General features: G+C 41.3%; 1 protein-coding gene across 10 annotated transcripts in view; it reads left to right on the top strand.

Moving 5' to 3' along the window:
• Nucleotides 1-775: 775 nt before the first annotated feature.
• The window catches only part of ST8SIA6 (ST8 alpha-N-acetyl-neuraminide alpha-2,8-sialyltransferase 6), a 47153-nt gene continuing 27067 nt past the window's right edge, over nt 776-20861 (top strand). For 4 of the 10 annotated variants that reach the window (XR_008975288.1, XM_057432701.1, XM_057432703.1 and 1 more), the window contains exons 1-4: nt 778-1009; nt 1283-1378; nt 10703-10801; nt 16320-16406. Coding sequence is in view for 8 of the 10 variants with exons in the window: in XM_057432701.1 (XP_057288684.1) it covers nt 915-1009; nt 1283-1378; nt 10703-10801; nt 16320-16406 (377 nt within the window). In the remaining 2 variants the exon portion in view is untranslated. Of the gene's footprint in view, nt 1010-1282; nt 1379-2420; nt 2470-10702; nt 10802-16319; nt 16407-20861 lie in introns of those variants that run through there. The other 6 variants (XM_057432700.1, XM_057432710.1, XM_057432709.1 and 3 more) reach the window with 6 other exon arrangements.

Genomic DNA, 20861 nt, shown 5'->3' with positions numbered 1-20861 from the left:
AAAAGAATTAGGCATTTCCTGGCATACCCAATCACAGCTGGTGCTGTGCTGCTCCTCTGATGCACCATAGGCATGCTGCTTCCCATCCTTGTCTCTAACCACTTACCAGTCATGATATCAAGACCCTTGTTACTTCATTTATACAGCTGCAGCAGTGCTCGCTCTTTGCGGCCTTCCAGCCCTTGTTTGAGAGCATAAGAGGAGCAGCCCCAGGGCTTAAGAGAACGCTTGCCGGCACAGAAAATAGGATAGTGAAGAATCTGAAAAAAACAAGGTATCAGCTGGCTACAACTGAAAGGCTGTTATCAAGTATAGCATCTCTACTACCTGCTCTGTTAATAAAGGAGGCTTAATGGCACGTTGTCACCTTACTAGGTTTCTCATAGCACTAGGTGGTCTTGTGAAAACCCCGTTAAATGCACTACTAGGTAAAAAAAAGATGCAGAAATATTTATTTACCAAACCCACTGCAAACGCATTCTATAAAACCCCAAATAACGCACTGGGTGTTATTTATAAATAGAGACCTATTAAAGCTGCAGCCACCCAAGTGCACCAGCCACAGGGCAGGGCAGGGCAGGCACCCCCAGGAACCTGCCCCATCGGCAGCGGCGCTCCTTGCCCGAGGGTAAAGTTTGCCGAGAAACCCTCCCCCTTCTCCCGACCCTGCCCTGCCCTGCCCTGTCCAGCCCCTCAGCGCGGCCGCCCCAGCGGGCAGGGCCCCGAGCAGCGGCCGCGGTGGGAGGGAAGGCGGGAGGCGGGTGGGGGGTGCTGTCAGCGGCGGCGCAGGGCTGCGGGCGAGGGGCGGAGCGGAGAGACCCTGTGTCTACCATGACCGCCTCCCCCTCCTCGCAGCCTCCCTTAAATACTATGGGGCGGCCGTAGCTGTGGTGGGTGTTGTTGCCGAGCGCACCATGCGGGCTGTCATCGCCTTGGCCGCGGCGTTGGGCAGCTTGCTGCTCGGCGGCTGTCTCCTGCGGCTGGGTGGCCAGCAGCCCCTCCGCGCCAGGTAGGGCGGCTGGGGGCTCCTCTCCCGTGGCGGTGGGGCTGCAGGGAGGGAGAGCCTGGCGCCGGCTGGGGAAGAAGGAGTGGGACGTGGTGAGTCCCTCGCCGGGAGAGGGGCGCGGCGGAGACTGGTGCTGTGGCCGCCCGGCGCAGGCTGGGCTCGGCTCGGTTGTTGGCGGCGTGTGAAGGGCTGGCGGGGAGGAGACCGGCGCCGCTCCCATCTGGTAATGTTTAATCACTGCTTTTGACAACTTTGTTTTCCTGTCTTGCTTGCCAGGGGCTGGGAGCAGGACGCGGGGGTAGCTGCTGTCACGCCGAAAGTGGTGCGAGCCCTCCGGCAGCCCCTAACGCCCCTTCCGCGGACCGAGAACAGGTACTGGCTGACCGCCACCAGCCGCTGGTAGCGGGGTCCGTGCGAAAGGGTCCGCAGAGGCAGAACCCTGCCTGCGCTCCGACTCGTCCTGCCTTTTGTGTTGACGGCTTGATCAGGGAGAGTGTTAAGAGGCTTACCAGGCTAAGAACATGAAAATTCACTCAAACTGCAGTAAATTATTTGCTCATAGGCCCTTTTAATGACAGGTTTTGCTCCAGTGTTGGTTTTGAGCCCAATAAAATGTTGCATTTAGCAGTTTTGTTAACGTACGATGCAAAAAGTGCTTGCTGTATGTCATCTTCCAGGTATCTTTTATTACTCTTTCCAGGAAGGTGGAGCTGGAGCTGTATAATACTGTTACCGTTTCTGTAATGAGTATTTAGTTAGAAATACCCATTTCTCTTTTAAAATCCATAGGATGAAGACAAATGAGCCCTTTTTCATGTTGTGTAGCATCTTACTTTGTGGGAGCCCTTCCACCTGGTTCCACGTCTTGGGCTTAGATCAGTGTTGATCTTTGCTTTACTGCCTCTTATTTTATACTGTGAAGTTAAATATGAAAATAGTTGTTAGAATTAGCTGTGAAACAAGTTATGTCTCACATGCAGGCTTCACTATAATGACTGTGTTTTCATGCTCTTGATTCTTCACACACCGTAGAAAAACTAATAGTGCAGAAGAGGGTGGTGTCATCCTCACATGAGATATTACTATCTAAGAAGTAGCTTACAAATATTTTTGTTACTCTTTTACTTAATATGGCTTCGTTACCATTGCAGTTTCAGTGATTATCATATGTTTTCAAGGATATCATATGTTAATACATATTATGGGTAAAACCACATGATGAAAATTAGATGTAACTGTGATGTCCTGATTATATTGAAGTCAATGGTGAGCCTTACCTGAGGCTGCCATCTCACCTGATCTAGCTGAATTTGAGGTTGAAACAGCACATGCTTTCCCTAAATGGATGCAAGTGGCATTAGTTGTAGTAACCATTGCAGTGTACCCCAACAATAGGTTTCTTTTGTGTTACCAGTGAGACACCCTTGTGCTCCTGGCCTCAAAATGTAGAACTTTCACAAGCTGTAAGTTTATAATGTCTTTCAAAATTAGACTGAAACAACAGGAACATGTGCAGAATTCTGACTGCTGTTACGTGCTCTTAGGCTGCTTCTCTTTCCTGTGCTCATTTTTTCCCATTCTACCTCTGTTTTCCACTCCTTACAATTTATTGGGTTTGCAGTATGTACCCTGTTCTGCTTTGCTTTTTGTAGCTGTCGCTCCATCCTCCTCTTCAGCCTGTTTTGTGTTATGTCTGTGGTTTCTCTGTGCCCGATGTTCTACGACCCTTCTTTTCTCCTGCTTGTTTCTGAGCTGCAGTCTCCTTCCACTCCGCTCTGTGCTAAACCATGGAGTCAAACTGACTGAAAATGCTGGCAGACAGCATTTCAGAGAGCAGTCTAGGTACTTTCCATCTGCTGTTTAGTACACTCGCAACTGGAGCAAAGAAAGGGTAAGCAACACATACTGAAGTGGGCTGAAAATCCATGGCATGTATGGGTCGGTTTTTAATCTCTGTAATAAGTGAGCATGAGATTTTAAATACATGTTTTTTCTTTAATTTACTTGGAGGATTTAGGCACCAATTTAGAGCTAGTTTTGATCAATCTGAAATTGTATTTCTTTGTGATTAAGTGACTGCAAAAGTGTGACAAGTAAATTGCTCACCAATGAAAGTTTCATTTCATTCCATCTCCTGTAACTATAGTGTCTTTGGAAGGGATGGCTTGCTGGCTGAATCCAAGAGAGGATGTTCTTTCTCGCCCTAGTGGCTATGCTCAGTAAGCTGGCCTGACAGGAGTTCCTGGTGCATGTTTGGTGTATGAGGAAGGAGAGTGAGCTGCTGGACTGAACAGGAGCTGTTACTTAATCCAGAGAGCAGCTGGACTGGGCGGGGAGCCATGCTGAAGGGGTTTGATCCAGGCAGCAGCTGGACTGGGCCTGGCTTAGGGCCATGCTGGAGAGATTTGATCCAGAAAGCATCTGGACTCATTCAGGAGGTTCAGACCCATCCCTCAGTGTTGGAGATGGATGGTCTGGTCAATAGGAATTAGATTCCAGTTTGCAGTGTGAGTTTGCTGCGCTATTCACGAGTATAGCAAAAGCACAGAAGAGTCCCTTGTTGAAATAGGTTGTACAGGGGTTAGTGAATTTTTGAATCGGATGAGGCTATATGAGTATGTTGATCCATGAAACTAGGACAATCTCTTGGTGCAAGTATGGGTCTCCTACAGTATCCCGATAGTTTGATCAGCATTGCTGTGTTGCTGACACCAATGTCCTTTACTGCGTCAGAGTAAGAGGATGTGTGTGGATGTTTGATTAGATTCTGATCTCTTCAGCAGTTTGATGCATTTGTCTGGAAAGGTAAGATTTTCTCACCAACTTCAGTGGAAAAGTTAAAAAAAAAAGGGCACTACCCTGCTTTAACTGTAAGTAATCTAGACAATCTTCAGAATTTCAAGCTAATCTTTCTTCTTATCACAATTCCCTGTGCTGTTGGAGTCATATTTGTAACCAGACATCTCCTGAAGAATCTCCAAAGCCCTATTATTCTGTTGGCTTGCAATATTGAAAGTTAATCTGTTCTTTTACTTCGAGTAATTCTTCTAAAGGGATGAAACTGAAAGATGAAAGAATGAAAAACAGGGGATTGGTTCAGACTGTCACAGACAGTTAGGCAGCTGTCATGCACAGCAATGTTTAATTAGGTAGTGACCAGCCACCTAAAGTTCTCTGAAGATCTGTGCCTTAGTAAATGACCTTGAAGATGTGGCTTGTCTCTTGCAGGACATTTCTTACCACTTTTTCTTGTTAAGGGTTAGGTCACTCGAACAATGTGACTGCCTCTACAGTGTAACTTCCAGGTTCTCTTGTGGGTTTACTTTGCAGCCTGCAGTGCCTGTTAGTAGGGTTTCTTCCTAAAAGAAAAAAAAGGCCAGTGTTAGTAAGATTTCTCTAGTAGTCCCCAGATTTATTCATGGAACCAGTAGCATTCACACTGCAATACTATGGTTCTCTGGAAAATCTTCATGTCGCTGCCTCATAGCATCTTCTCAGTTGTTAAGCTGTAACTGAAAGTACAGCTTAAACTTGCTCAAGCCAACAGTACAACCAAAAGTAGTCTTGCACTTGTCCCACCTTTAGACCATTGGTCCTCCCCTCACAGCTGTGTTTTTGCTGGAATATTTGTTTGTGTAGTCACAGCATTAACAGCAAAATAGAGGGCTCAGTACTGCTCGTGCTTATCAGAGAAGGTGATAGCAGTAAGAGGAACTAGGTAGTCTTTGTTATGAGGCCTAGGGTGTACTAGGTTAAGCTTGTGCAGAAATTTTAGCTCCTTTTGCACTGTCCAGGGATATATAGCAGATAAATAATGCCAGGTCCTACAAAGGAAGTGAAAACAGTTTTCTCAAGCACTATTTCTATATACTTTGTGCACAACTAATAACAAGGCAGCAGTATACCCTGAAGAACTGACCATCACTACTATTATTCTGTTAGTGTCACTAATTTTAAGGCATTTACTTACTATTTCCCTAACTTACACTCTTCCTTTGCAGGTCCAAGGCAAGCACAGTGTAGAGACTGTTGGGGTAATTGAACAGTGGGAGGAAATGATTGAGGAGCTATGAGTAAACAAGTTAGCATTAATACAGTGTTTTCCATAGTATTTGTTTCTCCAATTCCTCTCTCAGCGGCAGATCTTTATGCAGACCTAGGGAATAAACATCTATACTTAATTAACTGTGCTACAGAGACCTGTACATTCTGTCTCCTGTCAAAATACTGCATTCTGGCAGTCAGAAAGTGAAGAGACAGACTTAACCACAATTATGAGCAGTAGTTTAGTATACTGTAGCATAATTTGCTAGAGCTTAGATTAGTCAGTACTGGTGCCTACTTCACTATTGTTACCCTTTTCAGTATTTTTTCCTTTCATTCCCAAGTGATGCATGTAGATGTTTTTTAGGAGTGCTGTTCAAACACGGGCCTCATGTATTAGTTCTGTCTAAATGAATAGGTGTTCAACTGAAAGCTGCTGCCAGGACACATTTATGTTTTGACAGTGGTGAAAGGTTTCTCAGCCTCCTTCTGTTTACTTGGTCCAAGTGAAACTGCTCTGTCATTCTGTCTCTTGCGTACTGTTGTAACATCATTTTAGTGTAAGTACCTGTTCTCTTCATTTTACCCACCATGAGACTCTGCATGTTGCTTGTCATGTTACCTGTCATGCGGTTTATGGATTTTAGAAAGAAAAACTGTCTGATGTATAACTCTGAATGCATTGGAAGGTCTTCCTTCAAAATGCAGCTTGTCTTAAAGACCTGATTTAGCATTCCTTAGATAAGCAAAACCTCTGTGGGAACTTGAACAAGGACAGTAGAATCAGTCTCTTTCAGTTACTGTGATTAATGTTACAAGAGAAACTCTTACTTCTGTGGTTTGATAAAGCCATTTTAATAGTCCATTTCACCAAGCATTTAAATTGTGTATTGCCTTATTAATCAAGGTGTTTTGAACCTTAAAAATGTCACTATATTCTTATCATCTGATTAATTTGAAATAGTGTCAGAGGTAGCACTTTAGAACACTCTTCCTAGGAAAGTATGGGTTACTGGTTTTTAATTGTGTTCAACTCAAATATAAATTAGTCTCTTCAAGGGAGAGATTTAGACAGAAGGTGTTCACAGTCTGGATAGTGTTGTTCAGCGCCACTTTGCTAGAAGGATATAAATGTGCAGTTTTGCATGCAGAAGTTACCCTTTTTTAGCTGGAGATCCTCAGCTGGAGGAGGGATCAGAGGTCCTGTGCTGCTTCAAGGCAGACAAGAGCAGAAAGCTTAGGAAAAGTGCAACAACTGCTTTTGCTGGGCATGGAGTGAATGGAGTCAATGAGTGAGATTTTTCCATGTGTTCAGTGTGGACTTAACTCTTGTTGAAATTAGGGGTGAAATTCTTGCTGCTTTTAGTGCTGTCAGACAATCCAGTTCTGAGCTCTTTTGAAAATCTCACCCTGTGTTCTTTGAGTTGTTTCCAGCTGCTTTTATGGGAATTCTGGAGGATTGGCCTTTCAGTCCTGGGCATGTCTTTATGTTACAGTATAATTCACAGCACTCGATGTTATTTTTCCATTTTTACCTGTCCCTGTATCCCCCTTCATACTTTTTTCATCTATCTTCTGTCCATCCATTTTCCTACTCTGGTAACTGTTTGGGGTTTAGTTTGGTCTTGCTTTCAAAGAGCTTCTCTTTCCTTTCCCTCCCTACATCACTGCTCCCCCAGTGTACTTGTCTGTTTGGTGATTCCTTGCACTAAGGCTCCCTATAGGCTCAGGGCTGCATGCTACAGGTATAGCAAAAGGGGCCATGTAGTTCCTCTATTTCTTATTCTAAGGGTGGGTGCAATAGTCGTCTTAAAGAATTTTGCAGGTAAAGGAGCTGCTGTCTTCCTGAGAGCAAGATATAGAATAACAACTTGCTGATAAATATGGCACATGGTCCTAATCTACTGTGGATTTATTAAAGTACAGATGGTGTACTTTCAGAGTTCCTAGAATTACCATAGGAAGTATGTGGTCCTCAAGCTGTTCGTATATGATTAAAAAAAAAACGTTTTTCAGATTCTGGCCAGTGATACTGGCTTTGAGAACATCTAAACCCTAAGGGAAATGCAGCAGAAATTTCACTGTTTTGTCAGTTTTATGAGTTCAAGACAACAGAATATAGCAAGGTTTCCACTTCAAGTTCTCATCCAGAGTTTGTAAAATTAGTTGAATTTAGCCTGATATCTGCGTTGCTGGGCATGTTACCTGATTTCATTGCAGAAATTTTAGCGCAGTTCTAAGTATTGAACAAAGACTGTCATGCACTAGGTCAGGTAAATTCATTTAGTGATAAATGTTGCCTAGCATAATTGTCATAAGTGTTCAGAAATCTAATCTGAGCCTGCTGTCTGCACAACTGTGCAATGAATAATGCAGTAGAAGTCTGGACTGCCCCCTGCACACCCCTTTTCTCTGCATGTGGAAATCTTTCACTCATGAGAAGCAGAGGCTACTCTGACAGTGAAACAGAAATTCAGAAGTTTAACTTCTACTCGGATGAGTCATTGCTTTGCATGTCTTGCAAATAATTTGTTTTGGTTTTGTGTCCTTTTACACCATATAAATAGAGTGTTGAGTAAATTTTGTGTGGAAAAAGCTGCAGAAGCAGCATTTTGTTGATCTATCTTGTGCCTGCATTGTATGGATAAAGAACTTAAAGTTCATGTTTGGTTTTCCCCACAGCTGTGCCATTTTCACTATCTACTTGTTATGGAAAGGGAAGACTCCTTATTCCTTTTTTTATTCCCTTGATTGCTGTAAAAGTGATTGGCAGGATATAATGATGAAATGGAGCAGGAATTTATTTTGATCGTTCTTTATCTGACTTCTTCCTTTTTTGAAATTTTCAGGTCTTGAAAATGTGTGTGTAAAAAGCAATTGTATATTGAAAAAAGAGGCAACTTCCTTCAATTGATCTCAGTGCTGTGAATTTAAAAAGACTAAAAGGCTGTTGAGTAAAGCTTGTATTTGGTTGAGAGAATATTTATTCACTGCCCCAGTGATCTGAGGACATAAATTAATAGTAAGCTGTAAGGACCTTGTAATGATTCTCTGTATGGTGTTGAAACCTGCATGTGAAATAACATTGGTTGTCTGACGATGCTCTGAACGTACCTCACAGTGATCTGATCAAACCTAACCTCCTGATCTTCCTGGCAGGTTTCATGCGTTAAAGGAGGTCTCCTCTGTCCAGCTTCTTGATTTTTAGTTGTAATGAAAAACTGACCTGCAGCAGTAACATGCACTTGGCTTATGATAGCAACAATTCTTTTTTTCAAGGTGCTGCTTATGCACCTAAGCTTTGCCTGTAGCCATTTCCCTTACTTTAAGCTGCAGCTGCAGACGAATCATCTGAGTTTGCTGAGTTAAAGAAGCAAGAGGGAGGAAACATGATTTAGTGCTAACTAAACTTGCTCAGGAACTGGTGTTAGGTTGTTTAGTGAAAGGGCCCATCTGGTTCTTCTGTGTAGACAGAACCATTCAGACCCACCTGCAATAAACCTGTGTTCGTTCATAAATAGTGTAAGCAGAATATTTGCTGGCGCTTGCTATGTGAGATCTGCAGAATTGTTTGCTCTGAACCGTGTGCTCTGAGAGCCTTCTGTCCTCATGTTTGTATGTCATTCCTTGAAAAGGAATTAGATGAGGAGCTGTACGCAAGACTGGCCAAGGAGCTCTCGGTAGGTAGTGCCAACTGTTGCTAAGTATTGCAGTCACTGCAGAACTGAAAGGACGGAGGTTTACATTGTGTTGTCTTACCATTACCCTCAACAAGGAGCATGCAGGCTGCTTGTTTCCTTAGGGGCACTGAATGTATACTGGGAAGAAGATCTTCATGATGGAAATAAAGTGAGGGAGCTTCTGCAGCCTGTATTCTGGGTGAATTGTTCCTATGGAGTGACTGACCCATTAAAAAATTCATGGGTGATGGAAAGAGAAGGACAGGTGCTTTGTTCCTTTTCCTCCCCTGTCATAGCTATGAGCATGCCACTCAGTTCAGTAGCAAAATTAACAAGCATTTATTCTGCTCTCTCTTCTTCAGTCAGCCTTTTTCTTATTTGAATTATTTAAGATGTTAGCTGTTTTGAGAAAGCTCAAGGGGGACGTTACCAATACCTGAAGGGAGGCTGCAAAGAGAATAGAGCCATATTGTTCTCAGCAGTGGCCAGTGGCAGGACCAGAGGCAATGTTCACAACCTGAAACACAGGCGTTTCCCTCTGAACATCAGGGAAGACTATTTCACTGTGAGGGTGCCTGAGCACTGGCACAGGTTGCCCAGGGAGGTTGTGGAGTCTCCATCTATGGAGACACTCAAAAGCCATCTGGAGATGGTTGTGGGAAACTGACTCTAGGTGCCCCTGGTTGAGCAGGAGGTTGGACCAGATGACCTCTAGAAGTTCCTCCCAACCTCAGCCACTCTATGATTCCGTGACTTGAAATGGCATCTTTCCCAACTAAACTTCAAAATCGGCTTGCCAGAAATCTTGTTTAGTGGTCAGCATGTTTTAACAGGTGAAGGCAATGGCGTTTTGGTCCTTGTTGGTAAAATGAATCATGGTTCAGCAGCACAGCACATTGTGTACAAACCAGGAAGACCCTTTCTCTTTGTGTATGAGTGCCTCTGTACAGAGATGGCTCAGTTGTTCTGTGTTGCTAAGAACAGCACAGGTTCTGTTCACTGCTGCAGCTCATGCCCAGGAGTGAATGACACAGCATCTGTCTTCTGTATTTCTGTTTCTGGTTTGGACAAACAGGTTGCAATATTCAAGTGGTCTATAAGCAGTGAATCAGTAGAAAGAACCCAAAAGGAAAGGGGAGGGGAGGAAGAGCGAAGGGTGAAGAAGAGCAAGAAAAATAAAAAACGTCACAATAAAAGACAACACCCACAGCAGAAGGCTGATGATAGAAGAGGGTGATAGTATGAGACTGAACCTCGATACAGGGTGAATCGAGGTGAATGGAATAAGACACCGGTATCTTGGTCATTCACTAATTTCCGGCTCAATCTTCTACTAGGGCTACCAGGGCAAGGGGACCACACAGGAGCTTGGCAAAAATAAGGCAACAAGATTTAAAGATCACTGTCTGGCACTTGCCTTGGCTCCTTTTACAAATGTTTATCCTCACTGTGTAAATAAACAATAAAAGAGGGAGGAAGTATTAAGCTTAAGAAGTTAAGGTCCAAGTGGAAAGATCCACTTCACCTGTGGTGTTTCCTGTATATATTATATTGGCTCAGAATATTGCATTTCATCAACAAGTTTAGGGAATTGCATCTGCTAAATATTTTACTGGTGAATATTTTAAATATCTGCAAAACATAATCTTCCAGAGGCTTCCCACTTCATTTCTCTTTCTAATTACATTTTCTGATTACAGTGTGAAGCAGAAAATACAATTCACACTATGAAATAGGGTTACTTTGACGAATCAAACATTTTTATCGTCACTAGCAGCAAACTCCCCTTTTATACAAGAGCTTCACCATATGTCAATAAGATTTCTTTGGTGATGATTTCAGCTAAATCAGTGGTTATTAATCATATTGATATAGCAAAAAATGTGACAGCATTGTCAGGGAATGTTCTGTCTTGTAAAGTTTGTTCCTTTTTTGTTTTTCTCCTCCTCCTCTCCCCCCCCCCTCCCAACAGAACAGCTGTTAATAAAAATGGAATTTACCAGTTCGAACAGGCTTCAAAATGTAAGGCAATTCAGGACAACATTTTATCATCATCTACCAAGAAGAAAAGGTAGGTGTTTGCTGTGCTTTCTGCTTTGTTTGTTTTAAGTAGGAGGGTAGAAGATTGCCCTCTTTCACATAATTCTTGGTGATATTAATGTGGAGCTATACAACCGGAAACTGAAATTATATAACTAATGTTTGCCTGCATTTTTTTCTTTCACATGAATTAGATTTAGTCAAGGTTGTATTTTATTTTTCTTATTTTCACAATATAAGCAAGATTTCTCCTTGCCAGTTAGCAACATTTTATTCCAAGATATTCACAAAAGGCTGTACAGAATTTGTGAGGTATAATTTCATTCTTGAGTGTCTTTTTCCTGATTGGTGAACACTCCTGCTATGAGCAACCTCCGTTAATGGGTTCTTTTCAGTGTATTCACTAGAGTAGGTATGAAAATGTACTAGCATAAAAAATTGCTAATTAATTTTACTCATTATAATGAATGGTTCACAGGCAAAAAATACTCAATTTTGGCTACATTGAAAAAAAAAAAAAAATCCCAGATTAATTTTGGATTTTAACCTTCTGTTCTGCCTTTTCCCAACATGGAAAAAAGATCTTTGATATCAGCCCTGCTCACATTCCTTGCCACTTTCTAAAGTGAAAGTGGGAGAGGCAGCACATTGCTTTTGACATGTAACATTTTGTCTATATGGATGCACCAGTAAATAAAACATTGTAAATGAGAAAGGCTTCCCATCAAGACTGGGTTCTAGCTTAAAATTAATTATTTGACATGATTGCTTTAAAATTGGAAGATTTAAAGCTTCCCCCCCCCCCCCCCCCCCCCCCATTTGTGAAGAGAAGTGGAATGCAAAAAAGCTCTCCTAGAAATAATTATGTGCTTTTCCCCATTCAAAGGACTGGAGATGTCAAATTTTATCACAATTTTAAAACTTCTCTGTCTTTTCTGCCCCCTCCTTTCACCTGTTTGTAAGTCACCATATTCTCAGCATTCTGTCTTTACTCTTAATTATTTATTTTTTCTCCTCTGTAACCTTTCCTCCCACCAACATTCCACATCATCAGCAACACTGTTATTGAAGTTTTACTCTTTTGAAAGGTGTTAGACCACTATGTTACTGATGCGCTGCTGGTGAGAGCCAAAACAGAGACTGGCAAACAGAGGTCAAAGAACACAGTTGACTTTAAAATTCAGTGATTAACAGCAAGAGAGGGACAACCAGTCACAGTAGTGCCTCCAAAATCCAGCTATAGCAATATAAATGCTGTTATTTATTCCATGTGGTACAAAATTGTACAGGCTGCAGCAATGCAGATGAGCTCTTCATACCTAGAACGTTTTGGAGCTGAGACTGTAGGAGAAACTCTACCAAGTGTGAGACCTCTATTCTGTGACTAAAGAGAAAGGAGCTGCACCATTTAACAAGGCAGAAGATGAGCTAGGCAGATAGGAAGAGAAACATGCTTGGAACGAAGGAGGAAGGGATTGCTTTGTGCCATGAATATTGCAACTCATTGCCTTTCACTGAGAGGAGCTTCAGGGATCTGTGTTGCTTTTTTGTGACCCACAGGCACGGTATATAAATGTTTTATATTGCAGTTCTAGACTTTCAGGGACATTCTGGATACTCCTTCCTCTTAAGTTGGCAGAAAGGGAAAAAATAGCTAGTTTAAAGGTTGTCAAATGATTTGATAGTAAAAAACGCAATGTAAGTGGGAACTTATTATTACAGCAGGTATGTGCTGGTGGTGATAAAGAGCCTGAAATGCTGAGTTTTGCTGGCAATTTTCCATTTTTATTCTAGAGCAAGCCCTGTGCACACTCTCCTGAGGGCTTTAAAAACTAATAGCTGTTTTGGTACTATTAAAGTGTCCAAAGGCAAAAGGGACCGTCCTTTTCTCTTGCATTTCCTGTAGTTATTTCTCTTTTTATTTGCTTCTTTCTTGAACATGAGCTGCCAAGTAGGAATATCTCATTTTTTCACTCTTGCTGCTCAATTTTCCTTCTAATTCAAATAGCCATTTCCTCTTTTCCCTCTGCCACCCCTCCCCCTCTCCCCCAGTAGTTGTTTAGTTATAGCAAGTAACAGTCAGGCCGCATCTGTCTTCCTGTTCTGACATTTTACCTATTGTCTCCCTACTTTCTAAACACTTCCGTCCTTGCTGTTGTCCTTTAGATATCTGCCAGAAATTAGAAGGTACTTATACTTCGTCAGTGCCTCAGCTGTGCATAATGATTCTACCTTAGCCACTGCAGTTAATATAGAAGGTCACTATGTACCTGACAAGTACTATAGACAAAAAACCCTTCCAGGTGTTATTTGTCAGCAAGGCTCTTACAGGATGAATTTCCTACAACAGCAAGTTATTATAATGGCTGTGGTGCAAGTGGTAGACAAAACCAGAACAAAATGTGTTTCATTCACTATTCTCAGCACTGTCATTGTTGTCTTGTCCATGTATTTTCATAGTTCAATTTACCTGAGCTTTTTTATCTTGGTAATAAACCCCTTTTAGTGAATAAGTGCTGTAAGCACCTGGGTACCAGAGGAAATACAGGTATTGTTCCAGCTCTTTAAAATGGAATAGTGGAGAAGAGGACTGTCTGGGTTACAGCAGAGCCATGAAATGATACCCTGATGGCCTTCTGGACTGTCCTCGATTGGAGGAATGACTCCCCAAGGCTCCCTTAAAGCAGGAATGCTAAAATAGGCTTTCTGAGAGGAAAACAAAGCTTTCTGGGCTGTAAACCCAGCTGCAGCAAATCCCAGAGCTTCACTCTGAGTCTTTAAAAAAAATTAATCAATGGGAATATTGTCTGTTAAAGTAGAGCTCATTGCGTGGAAGCCTTATATTGGGGTGAGCAGATGTGGTGGCTGCCTTGCAGACCTGTCATGGCTGGGAGCTGTCCCCTGGCCCCCAGCACATGCTACTGGGATGTCTCTGCCAGTGCTGGCAAAGATGAGTTCTGACAGTCCATCATGCCTTTGTAAGTCACAAAAGGAGCAAAACTGGATGTGTAGGGTGAGCAGAGGTGGTGGTCTGCCTTTTAAAAACCTGCATGTGGTGCTTTTCTAGGTGAGCTGCTGAGCTTAGAAACCTCTTGCTGAGTGATTCCACCCAGTAAATAGTAGTGGAAAGGCAGCAGGGTTCTTGCATTATTGGTATTTTTACCATAGGTGCAGCTTCTGTTACAGGAAGGTCCTTACAGTTTGTGACAGTGAGTGCCTGTGTTTCTCACAAAGCCTCAGAACTAGCATTATGGGTGATGCTTTGATTTTTCTCCTTACTAAATGTTTCCCTGTAAGTTGCTAATAACTTGTCAGTGCATGCAGTTTCTTTCTGAGCTGATGGTAATTTTTCTTTCTGAGTCTGATCTTCATCTTATCAATGTCTTTAGGGTGGAATTTACTTTTTCTGTTTTTTTTTCTCTTGGGTAATTATAGTCTAAGTAACTCTTCATGCTCTGTTATCCTATTCATTTTTGGAATTTATCCAAAAGTCCCAGCATCTAAGAGTTATTTATCATTTACCCTTAAGGAATAAAACTAGATAAGTGATTAAATATTAGCATAGGCTATTTTGGTCCTGTGCTTCTATCCCATCTTCCCCCACACACACACTCCCTTCCTGCCCTGTGCTGGTACTAACACTTCCCTGACCCCATGGTGAGCCAATTTAGGTAGCAGCTTCAGCAAGAAAGCAGTTCCATTTTCTCTGGCTGCAGTTCCAAGGCTGCTAATACAACACACCAGCATGCAGCTGCCAAAATAAGAAGGCCTTGTTCCCAGTTTCTCCGCTCCCATCACTCCTTGCTTATAGTGGCAGTGTTCTTAAGTGGTGTCTTTCCTGATCTCATTTAACACACTAAAGAAAATGTATTTCCATTTTTTTTTTTTTTTTTTTTTCTTCTGAGGTTGTTGATTTTGGTGGGTTTTTTTTTTGGCATGGTAGCAACTTAGTGTCCTATGAAGGCCTTTGACAAGTGTAAAAGCTGGTAGAAACAAAACCAAGGTGGAGTCAAGTAAGTACCAGCAGCGAGTGGCACAAGGGAGGGAACAAATTCAGAGTTGGACTGGAAGGACGAAGCATGTGCTGCACCAGGTCAGATCAGCTACAGCGGCAATGAAACTAGTTTTGCTTTTCTGTCAGTTCTGCCCATTTATTCCTTCTTTCTGAGCAGTGCAAGGGCTCAATAAAATCAGTTTAGTCACAATCAACTAGTTCTGTTAAGAGTCTGCCAAGTCTGGAGAATGAAAATCATACATGTCACAGGAGCAAACTTGAGACAAAGACCAGTTCTAATGTCATATTCCTCTTAATAGTTTCATTTCTTTTTCTGTGTGAAAATAGGACATGATTTTACTCAGGGGTAGATAAGTTACCTTTAGCAGGTGCAGTACTTTTATGAAGCAAACAAAAAAAGGGATCTGTTCTTTCAAATGTTTGCCATAAAGCTGTGGTACTAAAAGCATGTTGAACACAGACAGAGAATGAAACTTTTGGGTTGACCTCTCCTGCTGCAAGCCCGCTACAACCTTTTTAATATTCCTTTTTAGCAATTTTTATGCTACATTTAAAAACCAGTGAGATTTCTTGCTATGTGTAACTCTTGTAAAACTATTCAAAATACTCACTTGTAAGGTACAGCTTAAATAAACTCATGATCATTTGGTTTTGGGCCAGCACTAAGCCATTTTTGCTAAAATAATAGAAAGTAGATCTTTTCTGAAGAGGTTAGTCCCATAGAATTAGTAGTCATTGCATCCATGTCATCTCTTCTTCCCATTCCCCAAGTCCTTTTCAAAACTATTGTTAGGATCCGGGCACAAATGGAAGAAGTAATAACATTGAACCTATAGGGGAAGAAATGTCTCCATTCTTTTAACTTATGTGGTCTGAAGTACTAAACATATAGACAAATATGAATCTCTTGAAAGGTTTTAAAGGGAAGCGAAAGCTCTTTGGTTACATGTAACAATATAACCAAAGTCCTGGTTGTTGTAAAACAATAGATTGTTATGTTTAAGAGATAATTTGAAGGAAATTTACATCTGTAAATATGGGTCTGTGTTCTTAGATTATTGGACTGGGCTTTAAGGAGTCTATAAGGTAAATGGAGGAAAAGGCATAAGAAGTGTCATGTTTTATCTTGGCTTGCAAGAGCCACATTTCAAAACATTTTTGAAGTCTTGAAACACCAAGTGTAAGAAGGTTTTTGAATTATTTTGAACTTCTGCACTTGAGATGATTTCAAATAACTTGAAGGTATTAATGATCAAATATTGAAGTTTGAAACCAGTGTACTTTGGAAAGTTTCTGAAAAGTTCATTAGGGCATCACTATTAAGAAGAGATTTTTAATAGGTTGTGTTAATTAAATGAGGATAGTACTGTTACAAATTACAAAAATAAAATGGGTCATAGAGTTCTAAAAGCAACCTATTATATATGCACTGTGCACATTATTATTAATACATTCATCATTTGAATGTTTTAGAGACTGTTTCTAAATATACATACAGCTATAGTGTTGATGTTGTTGCTGTTGCCTTTTTTAGATATACAGAAGACTATTATCTTCACATCGTCACAAAACTGCAGAACTGCACCTGGATAAGGAGACCAGAAGAATCTATGAAATTCAGGTAATTTTCATTGTCTCACTTAGAAAAACAGTTTACTCTAGATTTGTATAACAAGCCATAATTTTAAATCTTCCCTTCTGAAAACATAATTTTGTGTTGCTTTTAGACTACATTTGTAGCTGTACATTTCTATTAACCTTTTGCTGTTGAGGCTCTTCTTATTTATTTGAATTGAACTGTGCAAACTGAGTAGGATAAATGAAGCAAATTCACCCACCTCCACTGTAACAAATAGTTAACTAACTTGGGTAGAATGGATTAAAATACTCCTATCATAAAGCCTACAATATTTAAAAAAAAAAATCAGTAATGTGATTTTGTCCATCTGAGCTGGCACTCTGGTAAAAGACTGTATAATGAAGCAGTGTATTTCTCACCCCAAGGCTATTGCTTCTATTACAGAAATGCCCAAAGCACTCATTAGATTTGATGCTGCATGCTAGGTTTGAAACCCCTGAGCATGTAAGCACGTGATTACATCTGTCCTTTTTCAAGATGGCACATAAATTCATGCTCAGTAGGGACGGTGGTCTCTGAAAAGCTTCCACTATCATTTGGAAGTGCATCATGCTGATTTTAGAGAGCAGCTTCACTGTGCCAACCCTGTTTTCTCCAGGGTGAATTTCTCTCTTGAATTACGTTATTACATGGAACAGAATTAAAGATTCTGTCATGATCATTAAAAATAAACAAACTGACCTGTCTTCCACCTCTGGAGTTAACCAGCATTGAAAACTGAATATCCATGCCCAGCAGGATACCTTTGGAAGAAGTAATTTTGGGGTGTGTGCGCGAAGCTTTCTGTGTAACAGAAATTGCTGTGTTTGTTGTGTATTGTAACTGACTAATTGTGTTTCCAAAAGCTGAGGTAGGAGAATACACATGGTTAAGGTTTAAGAAACTTTCAGTTAACTTGGACAGGCTTTAACTGTGCGCAGGGATATCGGAGTGTGATAAGGAGCTGTAGAAGCAGCCCATTCTGCTTAAGAACAGGCAGGTGTCCTGTACAGAGTTGACAAGAGGTGAAGCTGCTCTCATCTGCTCTTCACCCTGCTACATTTAGGCTTATTGTTGTCCAGTCTTTTTAACTTCCGAACAGACCAGCCACCACTTGCAAGCATTTTGTTCATATGGACACAACCCATGCTGCAATTCTAATGGCAATACTGCATATTCTTCTGTCCCTATGATATTTGATCTGCTTTGATATCATCCAAAATTTCTGTTGCTATGACCAAGGACTGGTCCTTCAGATTAGAGCATTGCAGATGATTGTTTTACAAAAGATGTGTGCTTTTGCATCAGTCTTTTATTTTTCCATTGTCTCAAACTCCTGTCTGTTGTTTTTTAGAAATAGGATATTAAAATCTTACAATTATCCCTGGTCCCATACCCTACTGGAGACTTTCAAGGCTCTTAGCAGTTGGTCAATAGAGGCTTTAAAAATATGATTAAAGAAAGAGAGAAACAAATTCAGTATAAAATTTACTGCCTAAATCTGTATACACTCCATGTTTTTTTATCAGATTTTATCTTAAGCACAAGAGCCTGAAACTAGCTTAGTGAGGGCACTCTAGCTGAGAAATGATGCATTGACAGAGCTCTATGGGGTACAGAGCTTCTAGAAATGCGGTATAATAAATGAGTTAATAATCCCTTGGCAGTACATTTCTTCTTTTTTCTAACTTTGCCTAGTGTCAGTAATGCATAATAATTGTGTGTTACAAGTATTACTCAGTTCTAAAAATCTCATTGAGTAGGTAGATAAATACACCCATTTTGCAGAAGAGGAAATTAATCTCGGAGGGGCTGTGCAGCAGGAATTGAGTAATACAGCTAGCCACCTTCAGGAGCAGAGCTTGAAGCTGCCTGTGTCATACTACTCACCTGCCAGTGCCAGCAGAAGTCTGCCTGCTGACTAGACTGCAGAGAACATGCTTGACCTCTTTCCCTCTTTGACCATCTGTTAAATGGAGTGAGCACTTTCATGCTTCACAGGTGTGGTGTCAATTTTATGACAACTCTGTATTATCCTGAAGTTCTGAAGAACAGGCATGCATATTTATAAGGGATTTAATGTCTTGTGCTTCAGGGCATAAACTAACCTCTAATTAATAAGGTTCAAAACCAGCTTTCTGTGGGGTAGTGAATTTTTCAGAGAACCTTTCTTGCATTTTCCAACAGTCTTTGCTGTTGGCTACTGTCATCCTGGTAGTGGAGTGAGGGAATATACGATCTGAGCCAGTAACTCTTGTGTTCCTCGAAGACAGCACTGTGTGCCAATGAGTACACATTGATTCTCTTTGTAAGCCATGCTCCCAGCAGGTCCAGGCCAAATAAAAGAATATGAATTAGAACTGCAATGCAGGAAAGAAATATTTGTCATTGTTTTTGCCAGAAGCATTACAACCGACAGCCATGCATGGCACAAACCACAATGCTTTTACTAACAGAGTGCAGGATTCTAGGTTGACCCTCTACTGTCTAGCTCAGCTTTGCCATGCAGCTGTGCAAACTGTGTACATTTGTTGGCAGAGAGCTGCCCTTTTCCTTTCCCAAATGGCTTCCTCTAAAGATTCTCTGCTGTGCAGGCTCACACGCACTTGGCTGTATTGCTGTCTGGCAGTGGTCAGTGGTTCTTGACAGCTCTATAACATTTAGCCATGCAGCTCTCAAAATCAAGAAGAATCATGAGGCGAGTACAAGCCATGATTCTCTCTTTAATACATCCCATATCCACAGTCACTCTTCTCTGGTTGATTTTTTTTTTTTTTTTTTTTTTAATTTTTTTTTATTTGTCCAGTCTCTCTGTCAGGGAACCAGGCTCCTGACCCTTCACTTATTTCAGTATCAGTAACGCTGACATCACCACTGCCAGATTTAGGCTGTCCTCAAAGGAGAAAGTGCAAGCACTGGATTCACTGCTCTTGCAATCCTAGTCAAGATTTATTGTGCCCCACAGTAGTGTTTGTCAGCTGTCACTAAAGAGGTTTTATCTAACTTCACAACACTAGCAGAACAGAACACAACAGAAGGGTGTATAAATGGCATCCTACTAACAGTGGTTTAGGGAAAGCCTTCTCTGATGTTTACTGCTACTGATATATAGAGAACTAGTTAAGTATTTTGTTATGCAGACCTTTCCTTTATGAAATTTAGCTGTGCTTGTTGGTTTTGTGTGTTTTTGGTTTTTTTTTTCCCTCCATTTCTCTTCTTTATGGCTCTACAATCATCAGGCATTCTCCATATTACCTCTTTGTTTCTAAGCCCACCAGAGTTCTCCCTCCCTTTTCAGATTCACATCAGCTTTAACTTGTTTTAGGCAAAGCAAGTCCTCAGATCTCTTGGTTATAAGACAGTAAGAGAGGATTGGTAGAAACTCTGAAAGGGGGGGGAAGTAATCTCACAGCTGCCTAGAAGTGTCATTCTCAAAGCTCCAGGAAAAAAAGCTGTGCTGAGTAGCTTCCTCGGCAAAGGCCCTTCTAGCTACATATAGTGGAGTCTCAGGTTCCCTAGGTAACCTGAATATTAATTATTATATTAGTATTCTTCAAAGGTTTTCCACTTAAAAGAAATGTTTCATTAGTGCAAGAAATTACAGAGCCCAATTAGGTGCAAGCTGTAATCGTTTTGTTGTTTGTTTGTTTTTTTTTTTTTTTACACCTCCACATCCCTTTGCTGTACAGATTTCTAAGCTCAATTTATTCTCATTTGAGCTGCACACCCATGGTGGCAAATAATCTGCAGGTTTTCCAAATAGTTGCAACTCCTGTTTTTGCTGGAAGCTAAGAAATGGCTACAACAGCCTTCAAAATTACTGTGGGGGGAGGGAGGGAGGCTATGGAGAAAGGCTAAGCAGATGCTGTGTTTCAGTGAAGCCTCTGGGCATTGTATTTCTGTGCTGTCTTGCTGAGCTTGGAGCCTGGCAAAGCAGCGAAACAGTTCTTCAGGAGTGGTATCAGAGTGAAATAGCCCTGTGTGAGCTGTGGATAATGGCCCCTCTGCCCACAGAAATACCATCCTGACAACCCTTATTTGCGTCTGATAATGATGGGAGAAGGAGATTCCTGCAGTTTAGCTGGCACACTGCTCCACCCTACCAAAATATCTTAAATCTTTTTTTTAAAAAGAATACAATACTGCTTAAAACCCCCTGGATCTTGAAAAGAATAGTTCAAAGATCAACCCATTTTCCTAGCCCTGTAATTTCCCTCCTGCTTTTTATTCCACTTGACCTCTATTAGCCTTTTCCCACTTTAATATCTCTTCTGAAAAGTGTGTGTTAAACATTCCTGCAGATTATAAAATCCCACTCCTTGAAGAGATTAATTTGTAGTGTGCTACACTGTGGTATATAAATAACAGTGCTGCTCACAACATCTGTGTACTGCAGTGAACCACAGTTGAAACACAAATAAAATACCCTTCAAGGTCAATTTATGCTTTCATAAGCTT

This window comes from Pezoporus wallicus, unplaced genomic scaffold, assembly GCF_028554395.1.
Source record: "Pezoporus wallicus isolate ANWC-B61680 ecotype Strahan unplaced genomic scaffold, APGP_CSIRO_Pwel_v1 scaffold_2584, whole genome shotgun sequence".
NCBI lineage: Eukaryota > Metazoa > Chordata > Aves > Psittaciformes > Psittacidae > Pezoporus > Pezoporus wallicus.
Note: the sequence above shows the minus strand (reverse complement) of the source record. Positions and strands in the feature narration are given on the sequence as shown.